Here is a 25,633-nt window from a genome sequence, read left to right as displayed (position 1 = left end):
TGAGTTTCCTATTCTTGTTCCACTTGTTTGACAGATTAACCCAAAAAGTAAATCCAGTGGCTTAAAATATTGTACTGTTTGGTTAAAGCAAATCTCCAAAATCCACCCAATACTAAGGCTAAGTAACTTCCATATGTACATTACATGACAAGTCATCTACTGGAAGTGCTTCAGTGTAAAGTATAGAGAAAGAGCAGCAGAGTGAGCCTCTGATGAGGTACCACGGACTTCCAGTAGATTGCACAGGTTGTGCAGGATAAAACAAAAATGGTTTAGAAGACCTTTTTAGGATCCTTTCTGAAGGTCTCCATACACCTTTTACTTTTGTCAGCTGTTTGCCTGTTGGTATAAGGTGTATAGAGCTCTCCCGACTGACAACCGACAGATGATGTCAGTGGAGATGGGTGTCAGGTGTGATGGAAAATCACCACCCGGCCACTTTGTTTTTGAGAGGATAAGCCATAGTCAGAGCTTTCTGGCTGTGGCTTAACCCTCTCTATAGAGAATACAGCCATGCCAAACGTTTCTAAGTATGGGGAGGATGGGGGCCAGGCAGCAGAGAGAACTGTTGTTCAGCCTTCCGGTAGTGAAGGTGTATGGCCACCTTTAGACATTTAGGACATTTCATAATCCAGCTCTCTATACATTTCGTTTCAAGCAGCCACTTCTTTTGTAGAACAGGTGTTGGGTGACCATTGTTCTAGAGCTCGGTGTGACTGCCAGAATGAGGACCAGTATCCATCAGACATTGATCGCATATACACAGTTTGACAAGACCAGAAACAATAGACTTAACTAAGAAAACCAAAGAGATTTTATTTTGGACTGTAGTAAGTCCTGGGGTTACCTGTGTTTCCATCATATTTGCAGTCAGCCATTCATGAGATCCTCACACCTTAGGGGACATTTATTTAATCATGATTTATACATATATACAGTACTTTATGACTTTTAAAATGGTTATTGTCATTTATCATTCTGCTATTATGCACTCTGCTCCTCATTCATTCAGAGAGGGAGACAGGGATCAGTTCCTTTCTGCTCCTAGAGGTCTGTGTAGAAGAGAGAGTCAAGGGGAACGACTGTAGAGAGTCAGAAGCAAGCTGAGAGACCGCAGAGACTACAAGAGCTTACCCCAGAGTTTACTCCAGCTTACATGGTTCAACACTTTTACAACTTTTACAACTTTGTAATGTATGTTATGTTAGTGAATGGCCCCCTTCCCCGTGTCCCCACCACCACCACCCCCGGAAGTGTAGTGCACTATACATACCTGATTCCAATCGACCCCGGCCACCATCTTGGGGACAATGACGTCGTCGTCGAGAGGCTGGCCGGACCGCACCAGCCCTCCTTCATGCCGTCCCCCCTCTGCCGCTTCATCAGCTGCTCAGCTGCGATTGACTGAGCTTAGTTTTGCTCAGCCAATCGCGGCTGAGCAGCTGATGACGCAGCAGAGGGCGGCCGGCATGAGGGACGGCTGCAGCGGTTCGGCCGGCCTCCCAAAGATTACATCATTGTCACAAGATGGTGGCCGGGGTCGACACGAATCAGGTGAGTATAATGCACTACACTTCCGGGTTTAGCGTGGGTGGGGGGGAACACGGGGAAGGGGGCCATTCACTAACATAACATACATTACAAAGTTGTATAACTTTGTAATGTGTGTTATTTTGTGAATAATTGTTTACCGCCACACTACCCCTTTAATATGTACTTTGGAGAGAGTAGGGTGCTAATTAAAAATGCCGTATACATGTAATATAATGGCTAGAAATAGCATTACACCTGTATATATTTATCCTGAAAAGTTACTTAAAATGACAGCTACACTTTAATATTTATTTCCAGCAGGTTAGATCCAGGTTTACAGATTTTGGAGATGCCTGTGTTCTTCTTGGAGGAATGCATTGCCTAACTGATTCTTTAATTAGAATAAAGCCTAATAATTGTGTGGCATGTGGGAGCAAGATTTTATTTTATGCTCATGTAATTTATAGATCCTGACACCAGAGGGCAGCAACATGCAACGAATGGCCTATATACAGGAAGATAAAGTGATGTTGCCACAACCCTGTCCCTAGAATATAATAATGTTATCATTTTTTTTTGTGCACTGACCTGTCAATTATTTTGTATTCTTTAACACACATTTTGGCAAATGGTAAGACTTTAATTTGAGTTTGTCCTATGTTTCATATTATTTATAAAGGAAACCTCAGAATAACATTTGGGAATCTGTGAGCCTTGTTTTCTGGAGCATGTCAGAGCAGGATAACATACCATATTCACATACCAGTGAAATGCTAGCAGATTCTGTCATTAAGGCATAGTCTGCAACCAATTTTAATATGGCTTTAAATGGATTGTCTGATAATTAAAAAAATATACTCATATGGGGCAGGGGGTTCCGTAAAAGCAAAAAAGGAGTAATACTCAGCTACCTTGATCCCCTGTCCCGGTAACACGCTATTCCTACAAGAAGTGCCAGCTCAGCCAATCACTGCCTTAGACACATCTGCAACCAGTGATTTGCCGTGTGGGGCAGGTCCCTCAGCATAGCAGCTTCAGGGGCTCAGTGTAGGTAAGTATTTATTCTTTTTTATTTTTACGATAGCCCTAGCCATATATATATATATCACACACACACACACACAGAACACTGTGATATTGCTTGTGATATATTTTACTCCCAGTAACATGACTGCAATTATGCAGTTTGAGAATACCACCAGTAGATGGCAGTATCATGCCATAGAGCAATAGCCCCTAACTGCATTTTACTACATTTTATAAAGTTTAATATAAAAAAAAGTTGCGGAATAGAAGATTGGAGCAGTTGCCCGTTGCGACCAATTAGATTTCGGCTCTTGTTTTTCCCAAACAGGAAAGAAACTTGAAGAATTTATTTCTTATTGGTTGTGTTGGGCAATTTCATTAGACTTTACACAACTCCCTTGTTATGCTTTATTTCCTTACCGTCATCAAGCACTTGCTGCTAGTAAATGGACCCAACTTGTTTACAATCTGCCTTGACCTACTTCTACCGATGCAACTGGAAGTTTGTTACAGTTAATAGGTATATAATACCTATATATATATATATATATGAGAGAGAGAGAGAAAAATCAATATAAAAATATATGTAGGCTGTTTTATATTTCTAGGAAAGGAGTCCTTGCCCGTTGTTTGGGTCACTTAGTTGCAGTTTCTTAAACCAAGTTAAAAAGCTGATATCTGAGTTATATTTGATCTCAGCTATTACTGGAAGGCCATTTATTCTCTTCTAGCTGTGGCAGATGATGAGCACTTGTGGACAGGTCTGATCTAACTGTGATTGGTGGGGATCAAACTGGTTATTTCCCAATGATCACATTGCTTATGCGTATAAGCTATAGAGCAGGGGTACTCAACAACTTTTAGTGAAGGTCCACTTACCGGGGTCTATTGTCAGGTGAAGGTCCGAGCTGAACATCAGTAGGAAACGTGTTTTGTTACTTTGTCACAAACGTTCAACTATTTATATACAGAATTGCTGCTTATTAGCGGGAAAATTGCCATTTTTTTCTCTCTCACCAGGCCTTTGATATTAGGTACAAAGGGGGTGACTGCCCTGGTAGTATATAGCCCCCCTGTTGCTCCCCCAGTAGTATATAGCCCCCCTGTGCGCTCTCCCCCTGTAGTATATAGCCCCCTGTGAGCTCCCCCCAGTAGTATATAGCCTCCCCGTGCGCTCTCCCCCTGTAGAATATAGCCCCCTGTGAGCTCCCCCCAGTAGTATATAGCCCCCCTGTGCGCTCTCCCCCTGTAGTATATAGCCCCCTGTGCGCTGTCCCCCAGTAGTATATAGCCCCCTGTGAGCTCCCCCCAGTTGTATATAGCCCCCCTGTGCTCTCCCCCTGTAGTATATAGCCCCCTGTGAGCTCCCCCCAGTAGTATATAGCCCCGTGAGCTCCCCCCAAGTAGTATATAGCCCCCCTGTGAGCTCCCCCCTGTAGTATATAGCCCCCTGTGAGCTCCCCTGTAGTATATAGCCCCCCGTGCGCTGTCCCCCTGTAGTATATAGCCCCCCCCGTGCGCTGTCCCCCTGTAGTATATAGCCCCCTGTGAGCTCCCCCCAGTAGTATATAGCGCCCCTGTGCTCTCCCCCCAGTAGTATATAGCCCCCTGTGAGGTCCCCCCCAGTAGTATATAGCCCCCCTTGTGCTTTCCCCCTGTAGTATATAGCCCCTGTGAGGTCCCCCCTGTAGTATATAACCCCCTGTGCGCTCCCCCCAGTAGTATATAGCCCCCTCAGTAGTATATAGCCCCCTGTGAGGTCCCCCCTGTAGTATATAGCCCCCTGTGCGCTCCCCCCAGTAGTATATAGCCCCCTCAGTAGTATATAGCCCCCTGTGAGGTCCCCCCTGTAGTATATAGCCCCCTGTGCGCTCCCCCCAGTAGTATATAGCCCCCTCAGTAGTATATAGCCCCCTGTGAGGTCCCCCCTGTAGTATATAGTCCACCTGTGCGCTCTCCCCTTGTAGATGCCCCCCAAACAGAAAAAAAAATAACAAAAACAACTCACCTAGCACCTCGTTCCCCGCTGCGGCTGTCTTCTTCTCTTCCCGTTGGTCCGGCCCCCGGCTGATACGCGCTCTGTAGGGATGTCCCGGGGATTCCCCAGCAGAGCGCGCATCAGTGACCTCAGCGTACGCCGCCGGCCTGCACTTCCGGGAAGGACAGGCCGGCAGCGTACACTGAGGTCTGTGGTGCGCGCTCTGCTGGGGAATCCCCGGGACATCCCCAGAGAGCGCGTATCAGCCGGGGCCGGACCGACACTGCCCCCAGCCCCACAGGCGTACTGACATCTAAGGACAGTACGCCTATGGGGCGGGAGGCAGTGTGGGGCGCGGGACGGACCGGATCCGGGGCGGTTAGGAGGTCTGACCAGGGGTCCGGACAGCTGGCCTCCGCGGTCCGGGTTCGGACCGCGGTCCGCCAGTTGAGGACCCCTGCTATAGAGGCTAACAGGACACAACTCCTTTAAAGCGACCCTGTATCCCACAATCTGAACCCCCCAAACCACTTGTACCTTCGGATAGCTGCTTTTGATCCAAGATCTGTCCTGCAGTCTGTTTGGCAGGTGATGCAGTTATTGTGCTAAAAATGTACTTTTAAACTGGCAGCCCCGTGCCCTACGGGAGTGGCCTGGATTGTGTATGCATTAGGCTGGCACAACCTCTGTCCCTCCTCCCCGCCCTCCTCATCATTAGGAATGCTCCAGGCAGATTGCCTACTATTCCTCACCTGTTTAGCCCAGCACATGGGCATGATCGTTAAAGTGACTGTACCACCAGGCCCAGGCTGAAGCACTGGAGGCGGGCCGACCCACCCTTAGTTGGTGGAAACCCCCACCCCTCTATGATAGGGTTCCATTGATTCTAATGGAGTCACGTCATGGAGGGACTGGGGTTTCTTCCCACTGGGGGTGGGTCGTCTCGCCTCCAGTGCTTCAGCCTGGGCCTGGTGGTACAGTTACTTAAAGGACCTGTGCAATGTTCACACAGATACTCCCATAGGGCACGGGGTTGTAAGTTTAAAAGTTGTTTTTTTGGACAATAACTGCATCACCTGCCAAACAGACCGCAGGACAGATCTTGGATTAAAAGCAGCTATCCGAAGGTACAAGTGATTTTGGGGGGGTCAGATTGTGGGGTACAGAGTTGCTTTAAAGGAGTTGTGTCCTTTTAGCCTCTATAGCTTATACACATAAGCAATGTGATCAGTGGGAAATAACCAGTTTGATCCCCACCAATCAAGTGCTCATCATCTGCCACAGCTAGAAGAGAATAAATGGCCTTCCAGTAATAGCTGAGATCAAATATGACACACAACCTGAGGACAGTGGTGGTGCTGTTTCTAAAAGAAAGTAGCTGTGCTTTTTAAAAAAAAATCTTGGATAACACCTTTAATTTCTAGAGTATAAAAAGCTATGGTAGACTACTGAGCATAGTACAAAATTAGCTTATCGGGAAGCGAGAACATATTGGCATCTTACAATGAGGTAGGATCATCCTGTGGATTTCACAGGGGAACAGAGCATTGCCTTGCTGGTGGTTGCTGAGTAGGATGTGAGCTGTCAAACACGTTTCTACCTCTGAAAGATTCATTTGGGAATGAAGATTTCCCCTCCCTTCCGTTTGAGTGAAGAATTATCTGGTTATCAGTGGGAAGAGAGGCGTATGTTTGTTTAAGGCAAGCCTATGTCTCACATCTCTTCTTTGTTTCCTGCTTCCTGGACCAGGATGGTGGGAAAAGTTATACCTTGTGATGCATACACATCATGAAGTGAGACTATAGAAGTGCTCTCCTCTGCAGCTAAATGTCCTCAAACCAGTCTTGTGTCTGTGTCTGCTATGCTACTCTGAGCATATTCAAATAGTACTTATATTTATACATACACTAAAATTTAGGGTACATGGGGCGTCTAGTGGATGAAAACAAGAATGCAGCAGCATTTGGGTCCATTTACAGGATCTGCAGAAGATTTTATGCTGCAGATATCAATATAACTAAATTATGGAATATAGCATCACATCTGCTGCAGATCCTTTGTGTGAATGGACCCTTAGGGCCCTATTACACGGAACGATAATCAGCCGAATTTGCCCGATTCGGCCGATTATCGCTCCGTGTAATAAATGCAACGATCAGCCGATGACAACGATCATCGGCTGATCGTTGATATAGGTTAGAACCTATTTTTGTCGGGCGCCGACCGCGCACCGCTGCGTGTAATAGCGGTGCACGGGCGGCGACTAACGATATACATTACCCATCCACGTTCCAGGGCTGCTCCTGCCGTCCGCTTCTCCCGGTGTCCCGCGCGCGCTCTAACTTCACATCGGACTGTCAGCTGATAGGCCGCTCAGCCAATCACAGGCCGCAGCGGTAACTATGTCCTTGCAGCTCTTGCTAAACGATTATCGGGCTGTGTAATAGGTTCAGTAAACGAGCAACGATCTAGCAGATCGGCGCTCGTTTACAGGTATTATCGGGCCCTCCTCGGCCTGTGTAATACCACCCTTAGAGTTTTCTGGCCAAATAGACTATAGGCCCTATTCCACCAACAGATCTGACAACAGATTATCTGCCAAAGATTTGAAGCCAAACCCAGGAATGGATTTGAAAAGAGGAGAAATCCAGTCTTTCCTTTATGACCTGTTCTCTGATTATAGTCTGTTCCTGGGTTTGGGAGATAATCTGTCGTCAGATCTGTTGGTGGAATAGGGACTTAAAGAGTCACTGTCGTATTTTTTTTTTTTGCAGAAATCAATAGTCCAGGCGATTTTAAGAAACTTTGTAATTGGGTTTATTAGCCAAATCTGCCATTATCTGCATGTAAAAAGCCTTTTCCCAGGTCCCCCCCTCCTTCCTCTTTTTCATCCACTCTGAAAAATCTGAAAACTGTGACTTGTTGCAGGAGACGTACCCTGTCTGCTCTAGGGAGAGGGGAGGGGGGAGGAGGAAGGAGGGAGTTAGCCGGCAGCAGAAAGCAGATAACAGAGGATTACAAGCATGGAGCTGGGTGACAGCTGTAATCCGAGCTCAGACAGGTCACTGGTGATGGTCCCAAGAGATATCAGGTGAGGGATTTGTAGATTAACTCTTTGTTGTCCTGTTTTGGTCTTTTCTTTAGCTCTCTCCATAGGAGAACAATGAAGACAGGGGGGAGAGCTTCAAACTGCTTTTTCATGATAAAAATGCATTTTTCGGATAATAAACCCAATTACAAAGTTTCTTAAAATCGCCTGGACTATTGATTTCTGCAAAAAAAAAATTCACGACAGTGACACTTTAATAAGCTATCCACAGAATAGCTGATCAGTCACTGATCTTTAGAGTGCTGGCACCCAGCATCCGCTCTGATCAGCTGTTCGTTGCCTCCACTACACATTGAACAGGGCTGGAAAAAGTTTGTGACCACTCAACATGTAGTAGTGGAGACCTGTAACTGCAGCTCAACTCCTCTTCAAGTGAATAGGAGCTGATCTGCAGTTACGGGTCTGTATTACTATACAATGAATGGATACAAATTACTTTCACAGTCTAGTGCAGGCACTCAACAGCTTATTGGCGTGGATGCTGGGTGTCGGTTCCTCGCTGATCAGTCCATTCTGCCCAGAAAACCCATTTACGCTAGTTTCACACACAGCAGTTTTTGAGCCAAGGCCAGAAGTGGATCCAGTAGAAAGCAGAAATATAACCTTTTTAGTTCCCATTCCTCTTTAATCCACATATGGCTTTGACACAAAAACTGCTGTGTGTAAAACTAGCCTGTAGGATTAAAGGGGTATTCTGCTCAAACATAACTTTTCATGTGTTGCTGCCCATGGTGAGAATAACACGTCCTTCCACACTTATTATCTATTCAGTCTCCTTCCCCTCACTCACAATTTTTTATGTTTTCAGCAGAAAGCAGCAGCTCAGAACTAGGAGAGGGAGACAATCGATAACAACAAGTATGGAATGAATTGTTAGTCTCACTATGGGCAGCAACATATGAAAAGTGATCAGTGCCAGGCAGCAGCTGCCAGAGCTAATAAAATAATGGGATGCATCAAAAGAGGCATACATGCTAAGACTGGGTTCACACTACGTATATTTCAGTCAGTATTGTGGTCCTCATATTGCAACCAAAACCAGGAGTGGATTGAAAACACAGAAAGGCTCTGTTCACACAATGTTGAAATTGAGTGGATGGCCGCCATATAACAGTAAATAACGGCCATTATTTCAGTACAACAGCCGTTTTTTTAAAATACCAGCAAATATTTGCCATTAAATGACGGCCATCCACTCAATTTCAACATTGTGTGAACAGAGCCTTTCTGTGTATTCAATCCACTCCTGGTTTTGGTAATATACGTAGTGTGAACCCAGCCTAAAGATGAGAACATAGTTTTACCTCTTTATAAATCACTGGTCAGACCCCATAGGGAATACTGTGAACAGTTTTGGGCACCGGTATATAAGAAGGACACAGCTGAACTGGAGCGGGTGCAGAGGAGGGCGACTAAGGTCATTATGGGAATGGGTGGGTTACAGTACCAGGACAGGTTATCAAGCTTGAAGTTATTTAGTCTAGAAAAAAAGACGTCTTAGGGGCGATCTGATCACAATGTACAAATATATGAACAGACAGTACAGAGATCTTTGTAGTGGTCTTTTTACTCCTCGGTCTGTAACCATGACAAGGGGGCATCCTCTACGTCTAGAGGAAAGAAGGTTTCACCACCAGCACAGACGTGGATTCTTTCTTTTTTTTTATATATATTTAGTACCATGACAAAATAGGCTATAGACCATTTGAGCGTCACAACGCTCATTTTACATTATTACCATCGGTATACCATACATAACAATATGCGTGGCAGGTATCACAAACAATTCCAGTAACGATTGGGTTCCTTATTTTCTGTAGGATGGACTTTGATGATGAAGATGGAGAAGGACCCAGTAAATTTTCAAGGTTGGTGACTACTACATTCTTGTTGCCTTATTTTCTCTGTGTATAAGTTCATTTATTACTTTATTTAATCTTTCTCCTTTCCCTTTTGTAGGTATGAATGCAAGATATAGACACTGAGCAATAAGGTAGGAGATTGTTGCTAATGTGCATGGACTGGTAGGTTGCCAATCATTTGTGAGAGATGTTATACTTGAGTGAGGACTGCTAGGAGCTTGTAATAACTCCTGTTATGGTGCGTTCACACGTACAGAATCAGCAGCAGATTTGATGGCAGCTTTTATGCTGTATTCAATCATTAAGTCTTAATGATATCTACAGCTTCAAATCTGCGCCATCAAATCTGCTGCAGATGTTCTTACATAGTGCAACTTATTGCAGGGCCAGGTAGGGGTTAACAGGGAATTATACTTGCGAATCTGAGCAATGTGCAGACTAATAGTGAGCAGAGCAATGTGCATTTTTTCATATATGCAGGTGAGCAGTAAGTTCCTATAGGGCGAGACCAAGGGCTTCAGGTGTCCAGCAATTCCATCCTATATAGCACACAGCACAGAGGCTGGCAGTCAAATGCAGGAGGAGGAGAAGCATCAAAAGGATGCCACTCATTTGGCACTTACCGCTCATTTACATATATGAAAAAATACTAATTGCTAATCTCATAGGCTGAGGTTGTTACATCTAAAGTTATGCCTGTGAAGGGACCTGTAACCTACTAAATAGTTACACTATGAGAACCCATCTCAAAGATTTTCTTTAAGAAGGCTCTTCTATATAGATTCTATTCTAGTCCTATTTGGAGTCTATGGAGCCCACAAAACAGTGGAGCCATCAGTTTGGGTTTAAATACCCAGACCGGTACGCTTTACAAACATTGCACACTATTTAACCATTAACAATGACTTTCCCATACTTGCATTTCCATTTCATTTTCGACCAGTAGTCTACAGCTCTTTTCAGAATAGCCATCTTTACACCAGTTACAGCTGTCCAGAGAATCAGCATAAGAGGCTCAGATCGTGTAAAAGTATATGTCCAGTTACTCATTTCTGCTGTAGCACTACTATAGCAACGTTCAGAAGCATCTGCTCAACCTGTCTCACAATTGTCTATTATGGGGTTCTCTTTTATCGAGTAGAAACCTTTTAGTGCATAGAGAATTTACTACAGTTTTTGGTTCTCATTGCTGAACTTTGTCATTTGCTCAAGTTGGTTACAAATAGAATAGTAAGATCCAACAAAAGTTTTGTGCTTACTGATCTGGCTTGTCTTGTAGGAGTCAGATTCCAGACCTGTCATCATTCATTGCTGTACATCCCTCCCTGCTTCCATGTCCTGTCCTACATTCCACTGTCAGGAAAGCATCCAACATACTGATGTTCTGCAGGTCTTTCCACAGTGGGAACTCTCCAGTAGGAGGATTCTGCACACACGAGGACTCCCTAACTGAGCACCTCACTCGTATTTTTCACTATGCACAGTGGTTAGTGCTGTATCTGTATTCCATAGAAATGTAAGGTCACTTTTGGGGTCCAGCATATATTTTGGCCCTTGTGATCTATTTTTGGTTTACCTGAACCAAAGTATTCCTTGCAGTCAAAATACAAACTGAAATACAGCCACTTTAACGTGACCTTAATCAGTTTTCACTTTACAGGTCAAAATAATCTTACGTACGCACCTTTAACAATCTCCTATATACATGTCTACTTCTTATATAATGCAGTTAAACTTCATCTGTGATAGAATTCTTCTTCTATCACAGTTTTCTTTTATATATTACCAAACATGCAACCCCATGCAGTGACCCAAACAATTCAATGGAAAACATGTTGTTTATTATACAACTAAAATGAAGTTGACAAGTATTTGTCACAATAATGGCTCGGCAAAGACACGCAAGATAAGCCAACAGTGAACAATTAAGATCCTCATCTTCAGAGAGAAATGTTTGTATAATAGTCTCTAGAGTGTATGATATAATTGAGTTGCAAATGCAAATGTGTATCCTTAAACTTGTTCTGTACTTCATCACGACTACAGGTGTATACGCATAGTAAAAATGTTTTAAACATGGCCCAAGAATAATTTAGTCCGATATCATCAATTGCTGGCTTAGAATTTTTTTTTTTTTGTAGAATAATATTACTTAAAGAGTCATTGTCATTTAAAATTTTTTTGCAGAAATCAATAAAACAGGTGATTTTAAGAAACTTTGTAATTGGGTTTATCAGGCAAATATGCCATTGTCTGCATTCAAAAAGACTTTCCCCAGGTCCCCCCCCTCCTCTCTCTCATTCACCGCTCATTATCAGGAAATCTCGACTCTTTTACATCAGTCAGACCCTGTCTGTTCTATGAAGAGGGGAGGGAGGAGGGAGATTAGTCGCCATCACAGAGCAGAGAACAAAGGATTACACAGCAGGACCTGTGTGAAAGCCCTTATTCAGAGGTCAGAGGAGAGAGCCCAGTGATGTAGCTGTAAAATAACTCTTAGTTGTCCTGTTTTGGTGCCTCATCTCCCTCTACCCCTTCCCTCTCCATAAGAGAACAATGAAGACAGGGGGGCGAGCTTCAAACTGCTTTTTCATGATAAAAATGCATTTTTCAGCTAATAAACCCAATTACAAAGTTTCTTAAAATCGCCTGGACTATTGATTTCTGCAAACAAAATTTAAACGACAGTGACACTTTAAAATTAAATCTGTTGACTCTACTGACACATTTGATTTAAAAAAAAAAAGAAAAAACAAAAAAAAACTGAAACTTGATTTCTGAAGCCCCTTTTCTTAGAACTCTGTATTATGATGTGGCATTGTTATCCCCCCTAGAAATGTAAGTATCAGTTGACCCTGGTCCTCATCATTACCCGGCCTGATACAGTTATTATTGTCTAAAAGGGTGTTCTCCTCACCTGAACGTTTATTAGGTGCAAAGAGAAACTTTGAATCTTGAAAATGCTTTTCATAAGCAAAGCATTCCAAGGACCTTGGGGAGTGGTAAGTATACATTTTTCCCGGCTTCTGTGCTTGTGGATTTTACCTGTAGGTAAGTGGAAGCCCAGTGGGAGACACAGTGATGGAGAGTTGATTCAGCTCAGCACTGCTGTGTCTCATGATTGCTACCCCCCCCCCCTCCAACCAGGAAGGGGGTGGGGCTATAAGCCTGCCTTCAGCAAATATGTTGCCTTCTAACATTGTACAGCTACCAGGGGGCGTCCTTCCACAGCATTCAGATTGCAGTCCGAGCACATATGTGGAAACACAACCTGTGGGTTCCCTGGTCATTGAGCTAGGTTGTATTGCTAAAAGTTTAATTTTTATTAAATAAAAAAATGTTATTTCATGTATCATCACTGTCTTCTGTTTGTCTGGTGAGTAATACTATTTTGTGTAGAACTAATTTATTGTGGAGTCATATATAAAAAATACTAGAGGATATGTATAAAGGCCGGTGCAAATAAGCAAAGGGGTGTTGCCTAAAGCAACCAGTGAAAATTTCTTGTCATTTTGTAAAATAAAGTTTACAGAATGTACGCAACTGGTTGCTATGGGCAACACCTCTTTTCCTATTATACACCGGTATTTATACATGCTACCACTGGGCAGTGCTGCCAAGGTACAGAGCACAGAAATAACATGGTACACATTAAGAAAAGTCGCCAGTGTTTTTTCAGCTTTATAGGCCAAAACCTATTTATTCAGTCATTTCAAATAAAAATTAAAGTTATTCTTTTATGTGGTCTTGGTGGCTCCTTGATCTAGGAAACCTTCCATTATTCTAATAAACAGCTCATAAATGTAGTGGTGATCACACAGATGCTGCTCTCTGCCAAACAGGCCCATAGTTCCTTCCTTAGCATTGTGTCAAAACAGAAGGCCATGAATTTAGAAAATCTATTCTCAGCATAAAGACTTTGCTATGACCTTTAACTTGCCAGTGACGTTAAAGGGGTTGTCTTGTTCTATATAAGTTATAATAAGAGTATAAAAAATTAAAGTAATGTTTTCCTGTCAAATCTAGCCTGACAATTTAAAAGAGTAGTCCCATGAAAGTAAAAACAGACAGGCAGAGGGGTGCAGGAATTTAATAAACAATGTATACTTAACAGTCCTCGTGCCTGCGTAGCTCCTCTCCCGGGTCTCGCTGGCAGCTGTCATTTTCGGCTGAAATCTCCTCCAGCTGAGCGTGTAATCTATGAGCCTCCCTGCCTTCCTGCTTTTTTTTTTCATGGGACTTTAATGGTGACTTTTATATTTGCTGCCATGTTACGCATACATACATACATACATACATAGATGCTGTTGAAATGAGATGCGGCCATGGACAGGCATGGACCCTATAGACTTTCATGTTCTCAATATATTTAACCAGTGATTGCGTGCAGGTAATTTTGACTTGGACCCTAGAGCATGGAATTAAAGCCCTTTACAGTCTTTGGTGCCTGTGCCTGCCTGTGCTCATATATGTCTGCATCTCATTTTGCCAGGATGTCCACCTGTACACCCAATGGTTCAGCATATCATAATATGAAGCTACCCTAAGTTTACTTGTCCTGCAGCAGTGATCTCACATACATGTGACCTCTGCAGCCAATCACTGGCCTCAGCAGCATGCAGTACATCACCACTAAGATCAGTGATTGGAAGCATCAGTCACATGGACATTCAGCATCAGTCATATGGACGTTATTGCTCCAGGAAAAGTAGCTGTGCTGTGTGGTGCTGGATTTGTCAACCGTTGGTTGGTCTGAGATTTTAGGACATTTAGTTCAGATACCTTTATTTATTATACTCTTGGACAACCCCTATGAGCTTATTCCTAGTATAACATAAAATATGCCATTAGTGTAAGAATTCCTCTCAGTTTTCAAGATCTTTGCTTGCTGTCAGTGATTTTGATAGGAATAATTTCGCTTATATGCAGAGGCTTAAAAATGTCTGGAAACTTTTTGCCCATGCAGGTACCTAGTTTGTTACAAGTAAGGGCTTTGATGTGTTTAATGAGCTATGGTGATAAGAACATGTAGCACTTTCAGACAACTATTTAAGAGAATCTGTCGTGTGTACCAAGTAGAGAGCCACAGGCAGATAGGTGATTGGGAGATAAAACAAATTATGCCTTTGTCTTTGCTGATGGCTGATTACTGACCGTTTAGGTCGATAATCGTTTAATAGGACATCTTGAAAGGCTACGATCAGCCAACATGAACATGTTGAAAGATCTTGATTTGTGCTGCAACGGCCTGCAGTGCACCGCACCGTGTGATAGCAGCAGTGGCAGGAGACCACTACTGACTTCAATGGGCCACCCAAATGATCTAAGGATCATTCTGTTAGCCCCTCCTGCTGATCCCTGCTCAGTGTCTGTGCGTGTAATAGCACAAACAGCAAGCAGTTAAGCAAGCGCTGAGCTTAAGTGCCACAGAAGTAATACTAAGCCACAGTTTGCACGCATCTTCCTTCCCACACCCTCTCTGTCTTGACTGATTGACATACAGGGCCTAGCATCTAACCCTGTGCATCAGTTAGCCAAGGCAGGGGAAGGTGGGGGAGGAGGCGTGCATGCTGTGGTTCAGCATTACTTCTGTGGCTCTTCAGCTTCCAAGGAAAAATGCAATTTATAACTCTGCAAATGGCCATCAGGAAACACAAAGACATCATATGTTTTATCACCTATTTGCCTGTGTCTGCAGGTCTGTGCAGATTCCTTTTAAGAATACCTTTCATGTTTCTAAAAGGGAAGTTGAAAATGCATATTCATTGACAGCAAGCAGTATTGAAAATTGTGAAGACTTAACATGCAGACTATATGAGATATTTGCATAGATTTTTCTTATATAATGAATAAGCTTTATTGACCTTAAACCAGATAACAAAAAACTCACACATTGGCCGAGATTTATGAATCTGCCTGATGCCTACACTGTCTGTTTCTTCCCCCCAACACAACCAATCACAGCTCAGCTTTCATATCTTAATAAACTCTGGTAAAATGAAAGCTCAGCTGTAATTGGTTGCTGGAGGAAAAACCAGAGGGTGTGGGTTCAGACAGACTGATAAATCTGGGCCAATGGGCATAATAACTGGAGCACATCTTGCAATTTAATACAGTTGAAACCTAGCAGCGAATAAGCAAGTATATCTTTCATTTACAACAAAGCCTGAAATGAAAAAATATTCAGATGTTGCGGCATAATGTAACCAACCAAAGGAGATCCAAATCACTACCAAGACCTGATGCCAATGAGAAAGTGTGGAAGCTGAACAGACACTGACAGACTTGTGTACACATATCCTCTACAGCCCCTCACACGTGTGTGTTTGTTGGGTTGCGGGGACCGTGTCCCTGGACGGCTCTGCTTGGTGCTGATTCTTATACTCTTCCGTTTTTTTCTCCTGCTCTGATTCTGCTTCCAGAGAGAATCACAGTGAAATTGAAAGACGTCGGAGGAATAAGATGACACAGTACATCACAGAGCTGTCCGACATGGTTCCCACCTGCAGTGCCCTCGCACGCAAACCTGACAAGCTCACCATCCTGCGCATGGCTGTATCCCACATGAAATCCATGAGAGGGACAGGAAATAAATCTACGGACGGAGCGTATAAACCCTCCTTCTTAACAGAACAGGTGCTGCTGCTCTGCCAGCCATCAGACATATATACTATTGTCACTAGTCTTTCATTCTAATGTGTAGCATAAATACTTAGTGAAAACCATAGATGATTGTATGAAATATGTCAGTGTATAACAATGGAGAAGACAATGTGATGTTACATAATGCATTGCTACTGAATAGGTTTTAACTGCTCCTCTATATGTTCCCTTAATGGACTGTTTTCCTGTATCCCAGTAAGTAAAAAACAATTGTTGTCCTTCATCTATTCATCTATTCTAAGATTGATACCATTTTTATATTTAGCTACACTGTTTGGGTAATGACCATCACCTATAGGCAGCTACATACATTAACCGTTGCTCTAGTTATACGGTCTTTGTTGTTATATATTTTCCTACTCCAGTAGAAGTTATTGGGGTTAAAAGTTGTTAAATTGTCAGTGAACAATAGGACACATACTCAGATGAGGGACTGTATATCAGAATTGCTCCTTTTCTAAGCAGGAGTGGATAAGCACTGCAACATCATAGCACTCAGTTGCATTACTACTACTAATACTCGGTGAAGGGCTGCAGCAGAGTGCCAACATATGCTGCACCACAGTATGTGCCCGGATGTGCCATCTTTTATATACATTTAAAGGGCAACTAGTAGTACAAGTATATGAGGAAAATAGTTTTATATGCAAATAATTTATATAAACACATAGTTATAAATGATGCCATATTCTAAATTATCAATAAGGTTATTGTGAACACTGTCCTATATAACGTAAACATAAAATAGTCTACCCATTGTAGAGAAAGGGTAATCCATTTTCCTGAAATGTGTTTGCTGAACTGTATTGACTCAGTATTAATGGTTGGTTGGATATTTATTTACATACAGCCACTGCGGCCTTTTACCTTTGCTTATTTCTCTTCTGGCCAGGAGTTGAAGCATCTTATACTTGAAGCTGCAGATGGATTTCTGTTTGTTGTGGCAGCAGAAACTGGACGCGTGATCTACGTTTCCGACTCTGTCACTCCAGTACTGAACCAGCCCCAGTCAGAATGGTTTGGAAGTACTCTGTATGAACAGACACACCCTGATGACATCGAGAAGCTCCGAGAGCAGTTGTGCACTTCAGAAAACTCCATGACAGGTTGGTTCTGTTGGAAGAAAAAACATATAATGGTTGATCTTGGACCACTAACTCTCCTACAAACTCATAAAGTATCTATATTTCTGTTTCTTTCCCTTTGGCTGCGTTCTCATATTGTGGTTGAATTGTGTTATATTTATGCATTTTTTTGATTTCCTCAAATATGAACAACTTTACAACACTGGAACAATAATTTTTTTTATTTATTTTATTTAACATTGTACAGAGAAAAATTAACACACATAGATAAACACAGATAAACTGGGTTAGCATCATGTACCATTTTAACCCTTGCAGTGGTATAACATATACATACTTCAACAAAAGCTATTGCATCAAGGGCTCCATTACATGGAGCAATAACCAATTCAGCCGATTATCGCTCTGTGTAATAGAGACAACGATCAGTCGATGAAACGATCATCGGATGATCGTTTCTTTAGGCCCAGACCTAACATCATTGGCCGCCGACCACTCATAACTACGTGTAATAGCGATGCATGGCCAACGGCTGACAATTCAACAATCAGTTTACATTAACTTTCCTCGTTTTCGGTGTTCTCCTGCGCTCTGCTTCCTTTCTGTGCACTGCAGTTTCAGAGCTGCTTGTCTGAGCTGACAGGCCGCTTAGCCAATCACAGCCAATCACTGGTCCCAGCCCGTGATTGGCTGAGTGGCCTGTCGGCTCAGACCGGGAGGAAGCAGAGTGCAGGGAACATAGACAAGTAATGTAAACTGTTTGGGCAAAGGCTGCACCGATATCACTAACTCACTAATTTACCAATGTCAAACATGATTTCGCATTCAACATCATTGTATTATAAGGCCTCATTCACACATTCAGAAATTTTTTCAGATTTGTATGTCAATAATCCACAAAAATTAATCTGTAAGGCATCCGTATTCCCTTTTTTTGCGCATCTGCAAAAAATGTGAGGGTGATGGTTAAATTAAGGTGATCTGTATTTGTTATGGACATTACATCTGTAACATCCACAAAAAATGCGGATCCCATAGACTTCTATTGGCAAATCAGTTACCCGATTATGGCCAGTACTAGTACATGTCCTATATTTTTGCGGCATGGATAATGGATCTGATAGTATGAATATCCCAATATAAATAAATGGGTCCTAAATTTTTCCTAAATTTCAGATATGCAAATATATACAAATTTACAAGATGTGTGAATAAGGCCTAAGTAGTCACCATGTAGCTCTATACTAAGGATTGTGTGTATACAGCTGCAAATTGTATCAGTCATTACACACCAATATATATAATATATATATATATATACTGATGGGGTTTTGTGCCAATGAAAGAATTTTAATGAAGGACTGAGTAAGTAAATTGCCGTAGACGCTGAAGGTGCAAATGAGTCAACGCATCTGTTCTCAGAACCATTTCCTTCTCGGGGTTCTTCAGGACCACATGTCAAATACACCTCTGGTGAAACAAGACGCTCACCACAGTAGAGAGAATGTACTGCCTCAGTGGTTTTTAGCCTTTTAAGTACTCTTTAAACTTATGTTTGTGGCTGTAGATCATCTTTGATAATTCTGACTTAGGTGCCTCCAAGCCTAGATTTTGCCTTCAATGAAAATATTTGCTGTGGTAGTATATCTCCTGTAATCCATCAGCTCTGTGAATAACGTGGCAGATTTGTTGCCATAACACCAGGCTTAAATGTTGCATAGACATAAATTTGGAGGATTCCAGTAACATTCATTTATTGTCTTTACACCCTCAGTAATAATTGAGCCTAAGGGCCCTATTCCACCAAACGATTATCGTTTGCATATCATTAACGATTAACGATCTCAAACGACCACTATTGCGAAAGACCTGAAAACGTTCACTCATTTCCATTGAACGATAATCGTTACTTATGATCGTAATTGCGATCGTTTTTTTTTCGCTATTTATTCGCTATTGCATTCGTATCTATTGCGAACGACCGAACGATGTCTTATTCAACGCGAACGATTTGCGAACGAGCAACGATAAAAATAGGTCCAGGTCTTTTAAAGCGATCAACGATTTCTCGTTCGGTCGTTAATCGTTAACTGCATTTCAACCGAACGATTATCGTTTAGATTCGAACGATTTAACGATAATCTGAACGATAATCGTCCAGTGGAATAGGGCCCTAACTGTATAAGAAGACATTGTTCATTGGTGGTGACAGGGTCCCTTTAAGTTATTATTCTGTCCATAAAAGAAATCATCATTTGGAAACAGTCCAGCTTCTGTTTTATTATGTTTTGTATGTTCAAGACTCCTTAAGACAAAGCACCTAGTGGTAAATCACACTGGGGCCTATAGGCAAGTACATTAACCTATGGGTATGACAGAGTACATTGTATGGACCAATACAACCTCCACACAGCTGGCTCTGCAGAGCCCCACCGTGCTCTGCAGGGCCCTGGCAGCCGAGAGTTCCTGACAGTTCACAACAGTCTCGGTTTCCAGTTTCACGGTCTCTTCCTGCAGTTTGTTATGGCAGATGTTTTGCTGGATCTTGTTCTGCTTCTCTTTGGAGTAAAATATTTATTCGCCCTGCCTTGTTTTGCTTCTCTATTTGATGGTACTTGAAAAATGTTTAAAGTTCAGCAACTTTTTTCCCCTGGCTTTGTTTTATTTTAGTTGTAATATTTCCGAGAGCTCAAATACAAAAAGGTCCATTGAAAGTTTATTTTTCTTTTTTAATTTGTTTCAGAAAAAAAATTCTCCGTTTTCCTGAAAGGGCTAGGCGAAATTCCTTATCAGCTGGATGTTCTGCCCGTGCAGTAGTATTCCTCCTTGTGTGCCTGGCGTCGCTTTCTTCTATAAACTATCCGTATCAGTATCTGATTCTCTCATGTAACCCTTGACTAAAACTCTGAGCTATTGCTTGGAAAGGTTGCAGAATATGGTCTGAATTTATCCATAGGCCTCTATTATCCCACTGTATGCAATATGTTGGCTTTTCTTTACTTGTTTGCAGTGTGTTTTAGTGTAAACTACAATATTTCTTTAAGTATATGCAGTAAAAAAAAACAAACAAACATAGTTTGCCTGTTATAACTATGTGGTGGGATATTTTCCAGCCTTATATCACAGTATCACACTTGGGGGGAGATTTATGAAAGGGTGTAAATATACACCTGGTGTAAACTGCCCACAGCAACCAATCACAGCTCCTCTTTTATTCTACCAGAGCTGAAAGCTGAGCTGTGATTGGTTGCTGTGGGCAGTTTACACCAGGTGTATATTTACACCCTTTCATAAATCTCCCCATGATGATTAGAAAATGTCCATTATTGATCGGTATAAAAGCCAAAAGCCAGGGCATGTGAGGCCAACAAAGATGCAAATGAAGGGCATGACTGAAGCAGCGATCGTTCGTGCAACCCTGGCCATACAATTGTTAAGCCATTTAAGAGGCCCATTAAATTACTGAGAGTCTACTAGATTGGAGCTCATGTCAGGCTAGGGTCTGCCAGTATAGAAGGACCTTTACATAGTGTTACATTGTACCCATGGAGTCCAAAGAGAGCAGCGGATAAATAAACATAGTTTCTAGTTGGATATTTAAGCCAGTGACGTCCTATTTGTTATGGTACCGCTGCTTGTGATGTTCCAGTAGAAGTCTAGTTGAAGTTGAATATCAAAAGTTACTATGTTAAAGTTACATCTTTCTAAAATTGAGTCTTAAATGCTGCTTTTACAGCTTTGTGATGATGCGGATCATGGAAACTTTCTGTTCTTGGATCTTGGAATTTAAAAAAAAGCACTTGGGACAATCCCTCTCTAGGACCATTGGTATTGCCCAAGAAAGCGCTTCTGCAGTAGCAGATAAAAACACCTGAAATCACAACCATCTCCAATGCTGAATTACCCAGGTGGTTCTGTTTGACATGGACAATACTTTTTAAGAGCACTGCATCTTCTATCAATATTCTTGTGTTCTTATTATATATGGGGCTTTGATGATTTGTCTTGTTCTTTGACCTTTTTACATATGCTCCCCAGCCCTGCTAGCTCTATAGCTTGAACTGCATGGTACTGACTTTTTCTGGTCTTTGTTTTTCTGTCCATGAATGTTTTTTGAGCTTATTTCAGTCCTGCTTTATGCATTATGTCTTGGTTCCTTTTTATGGTTTAGGGTACAAACACACACACCGTACACACAGCATATTTACTGCTGCGATACGCAGCAAATACGCAACAAATACGCAGCAGATTAGATCTAAATAACTGAACACAGCATCAAATCTGCACCATCAAATCTGCTGCAGATCTGCTGCGTATCTGCTGCGTATAGGGTGTGTGTGTTTGTACCATAAGGGTACAAACACACGCAGCAGATACGCAGCAGATTTGATACTGTGTTCAGTTATTAAGATCTAATCTGCTGCGTATCGCAGTAAATACGCAGCTTATATGCCGTGTGTGTTTGTACCCTAAGTCTGTTTGTTCCCTTTGTGCTCTTTGGGTTCTTTCTCTTCTGCTGTTTTCTCTACTCTCTTTTCTTGTCAGGTGCTTTGGATTTTTTTTTCTGGCAATCCTTGGAATCTCTTATTACATAATACAGGCCCCTCTTTGCTTTTAGAAGTTTCTTTCTGTTGTTCACATGGGGTTTTCGTGTTCCTCTACAGCAGTCTCCATTTTTCCTCTCTGATTCCCTAGCTTTCTACATGTTTTCCCCTGTTTTTAACTTTGTTTTTGCTTTCCTGGTTCTCCTTTCTAATCTATGGAGTTTGTACTTGGTCCCTCTTGTGGTTCTTTTGTATTGGTAGGGCTTCATGCATGTCACCATACTGGAGTAACATATACAGACACCATCTTATTCTGTCTCTTGCTTCTTTATTCCTTTCAAGATGTATTTCACTCTTGATATTCCCCTAGTAATACTTGCAATAATAAAAAAAAATCTCTATAGTAGCCAGGGCTGTATTAACAGCTGCTGCTGCCCTAGGCACTAAACCTGAAGACGTCCCATCTTCTCACACCTATTGGCGATACCAGACCTGACAAATACCATCATACCCCCCACCCCCCTGGAAAAGACACCAGATTTACTGGCAAGTCTGAACGGGAGGAGGGAACTACTAAAAAAATAAAAACAAAAAAATTAGTTTTTTCTGTACCCCTGCTCCCTGGTGCTGCCCCCCTAAAAGGTGCTGCCCTAGGCACCGGACCACGGGTGCCTAGTGGTAAATATGGCCCTGATAGTAGCAGTATACTCGGTGTCCCTTTATGCTGTATGACACATCAGTTTGCAGATCTCAGGCTTTTGAGATTAGTTTTAGGCAAATCCTCCAATATAGCATACGCTACTACTATGCCTACACCTTGTCCATTATGTTCCATAGTGTAATGTCGCTGCTGTGAACCCCACCCTAAACCTGGAAGCTCGGAGACCTAGGAAGGTCATATATGACTTTTCAGGGCCATTGAGGCACTTTTGTTTCAACTAAATCTATTTGTAACATATTGAACTCTAATGAATCATACTCAAAGCAAATTTCAGGCAATCTGTTCATTTCTATGTGTGACCATAGACGAATGTTGCTTTACCATATGAGCTGTTTTGCTTTATGTTATCTTACTCTATCCCAATGCTGTAGCTCATTTCCACCATTCAGTCATATTAGATCGTGCCCTTTTCTCTCATCATTCTGGAATAATGACATGGGTTTTGGCTCTATCTGAAAAATGTGTTTTGTGGTGACACTCTTCCTCACAAATCCTCCATACTTTTGGCAGTGTATCAAACACCTGCGCTGCCCCACTGGCCGCTCATTTCCTTGTTGTTTTCCTGTGCCCTCGTCTGGCTTTTTCCTTTTTAGGGATTTTTTTTTTCTCTTGGACTCAAAGCTTGACATTTTTTCTCTTTCTTTTGACTCTGCTCCAGTACTTCAGAATCTATCTTTATCTAAGGGACTCGTAAAGTCTAATACTTTTTACTAATCACAGCTGTTGACCCATATTTCTATTTGTCTTAATGGTAGAGTCATCACCCTTGTTAACAAGAACTGGGCTGTGATTTACGGTAAATTATATAGCAGAACAGTGGTGCTGACCTCTGGACAGCCACTGCTTGCCTTTACAGCTCTCGCCTGCTCTTCTTTCACAGAGTTGTCTCACTTTGCTGTGTGCGCACTCCTCTGGGCTGCGCTGCCAATTTTAAAACTAAGACAAGTCATTTTCTGGCTAAGAATACCTTCTAAGGGATCCACTGGGCCATCTTTGTTATTGCTTAAGTATGTTAAACAATCCAGCGCTAGCTACGTGTTCTTAGGGTCATAGTTTCATATTTAGGCTGGGTTCACACTACGTATATTTCAGTCAGTATTGTGGTCCTCATATTGCAGCCAAAACCAGTGGATTAAAAACACAGAAAGGATCTGTTCACACAATGGTGTAATTGAGAGGATGGCCGCCATATAACAGTAAATAACTGCCATTATTTCAATATAACAGCCGTTGTTTTAAAATAACAGCAAATATTTGCCATTATATGGCGGCCATCCATTCAATTTCAACATTGTGTGAACAGATCCTTTCTGTGTTTTTAATCCACTCCTGGTTTTGGTTGCAATATGAGGACCACAATACTGACTGAAATATACGTAGTGTGAACCCAGCCCTAAAGTGTATATTTTTAACATTTACAGTTAACATAAAGACATTTTTTTTTTTAATTTAGAAATGTTATATTACTTTCTTTATCTGTACATGAATTTATAATTCTACTGGTTTCATACCAGAAATCTGATCCAACTAACTCAAATACTACAAGATAACCCAGTGTCATTGTTTCGCTGCACCACTGGGGCAGTTATAGGCTGCATGGGGTATGTTGACAAACTTTTTGACTGTTTCCAACAGCAACTCGTACAACAGTGCATGCATGCCTTTAATAAACATATCTATCCTAAGATAATAAAAGAAATACTAAAAGAGTAGACTAGATGGACCCAGTGGTCTTTTTCTGCCGAAAATCTTCTAGATTTCAGATCTGATCTATATGACCTCATATATAACAGTTTTGTGATGGCTTGTTGCAGTAAGCAAATTGTATGTAATGGGGATTTAGAAAAAATTCTTTGCACACTGGGCAAAACCTCAAAAATTATATGGTATTCTCGTTGGTCGTTTAATCAATGTCTGCTATTACACTAAATGATTATTGTTCAAATCTGAATGATTTAACGATTTTTCGAACAATAATTGTTTTGTTTAATACCACCCTTAGACAGGAGCCATTAGGGCACAGCTAAGATGAGTGACTACTGTTCAGGTACCTTGCTTACAGGAAGTATAAGGTAGTCTTATAGACACCTCCTGTCTCAGCATTGGTTCAGGCTGGTTATCTGTCCCTCCCCCTGCAGCGCTGCCTCCCTAGATTGGCTACTGTGTATATACACAAGCCCCTCACACATCACTAAGGGCCGGTTATTGTGCGACAAATCATTATATTCGTTGAATTTAATGATAAACTCTCTCTGTGTATGCAGGCACCGATCAAAAGAACAGTTCATATGTTAATGATTGCATCTTTTAAGCTGACTATAAAATAACTGTTAATCGTTTGCTAAATGTACACATTGTTTGTTCTTTTGCTGGGATCAGAAGGAGTGAACGATTGTACGGTCATAGTGACGATTGTGATAATCGACTATTGTTCTGTGTGTTATGGTGAACAATTTGAGGTCTTTCCCAAAAGCTCTCATTTGGAATCGGTAATTGTTAAACATCGGTTTGTCTAATAGGACCCTAAGAACACCTTGCATGGAGATATGATAGCAAGGGAAAAATGTTTATAAAGTGCTATAGATGTAGTCAGTACTAATGATGCTTGTGTCAATGACCCTTCTAAGGACATGTTCTAGAAGAGTTCTGAGATCTGAGACATGTATATACCGTCTTCACATTTACTTAATTTCTGCATGTCAGTATCAGAGCCAACACTTTTGTCCTGGATATATGGAGTTTTGTTTGTATGGATGGATGTTTGAATTTTTTACATTGCAGTAATGTGCAGATGACAGGTACATCTTCACTACAGGAAATATGGCTGAAAAATCACTGTATTAAGAAAATTCTAACAAATTCAGTTCAGCTGAGAATATTACCCACATGCAAAGGCTAATTTATGTGGAACTTTTTGAGTTAACCTACCTTTAAATCACTTTATAGAGAAGAATTATCATAGGGTCGCACATACTGTGTTTGCTTTGGATTTTGCATAATTTATGGTAGCAGGAAAGTGGAAGAAATGTAAAAGGTGTCTCTCACTTCACCAAGGCGGCCGTATCCAAGTGCACAACCAAGTGTATTGCATTGTAAGTCTATGGGACTTCCT

At 41.8% G+C, this 25,633-nt stretch overlaps 1 protein-coding gene across 1 annotated transcript in view; it reads left to right on the top strand.

The window, feature by feature from the left end:
• The window catches only part of ARNT2 (aryl hydrocarbon receptor nuclear translocator 2), a 73,390-nt gene that overhangs the window by 13,412 nt on the left and 34,345 nt on the right, over positions 1-25,633 (top strand). The window contains exons 4-6 of the mRNA XM_069984520.1: positions 9,467-9,514; positions 15,931-16,144; positions 17,064-17,277. Of these exons, the coding sequence (XP_069840621.1) occupies positions 9,467-9,514; positions 15,931-16,144; positions 17,064-17,277 (476 nt within the window). The remainder of the gene's footprint in view (positions 1-9,466; positions 9,515-15,930; positions 16,145-17,063; positions 17,278-25,633) is intronic.

This window comes from Dendropsophus ebraccatus, chromosome 1, assembly GCF_027789765.1.
Source record: "Dendropsophus ebraccatus isolate aDenEbr1 chromosome 1, aDenEbr1.pat, whole genome shotgun sequence".
NCBI lineage: Eukaryota > Metazoa > Chordata > Amphibia > Anura > Hylidae > Dendropsophus > Dendropsophus ebraccatus.
The sequence above is the reverse complement of the archived record's forward strand: the minus strand, read 5'-3'. Positions and strand labels throughout refer to the sequence as shown.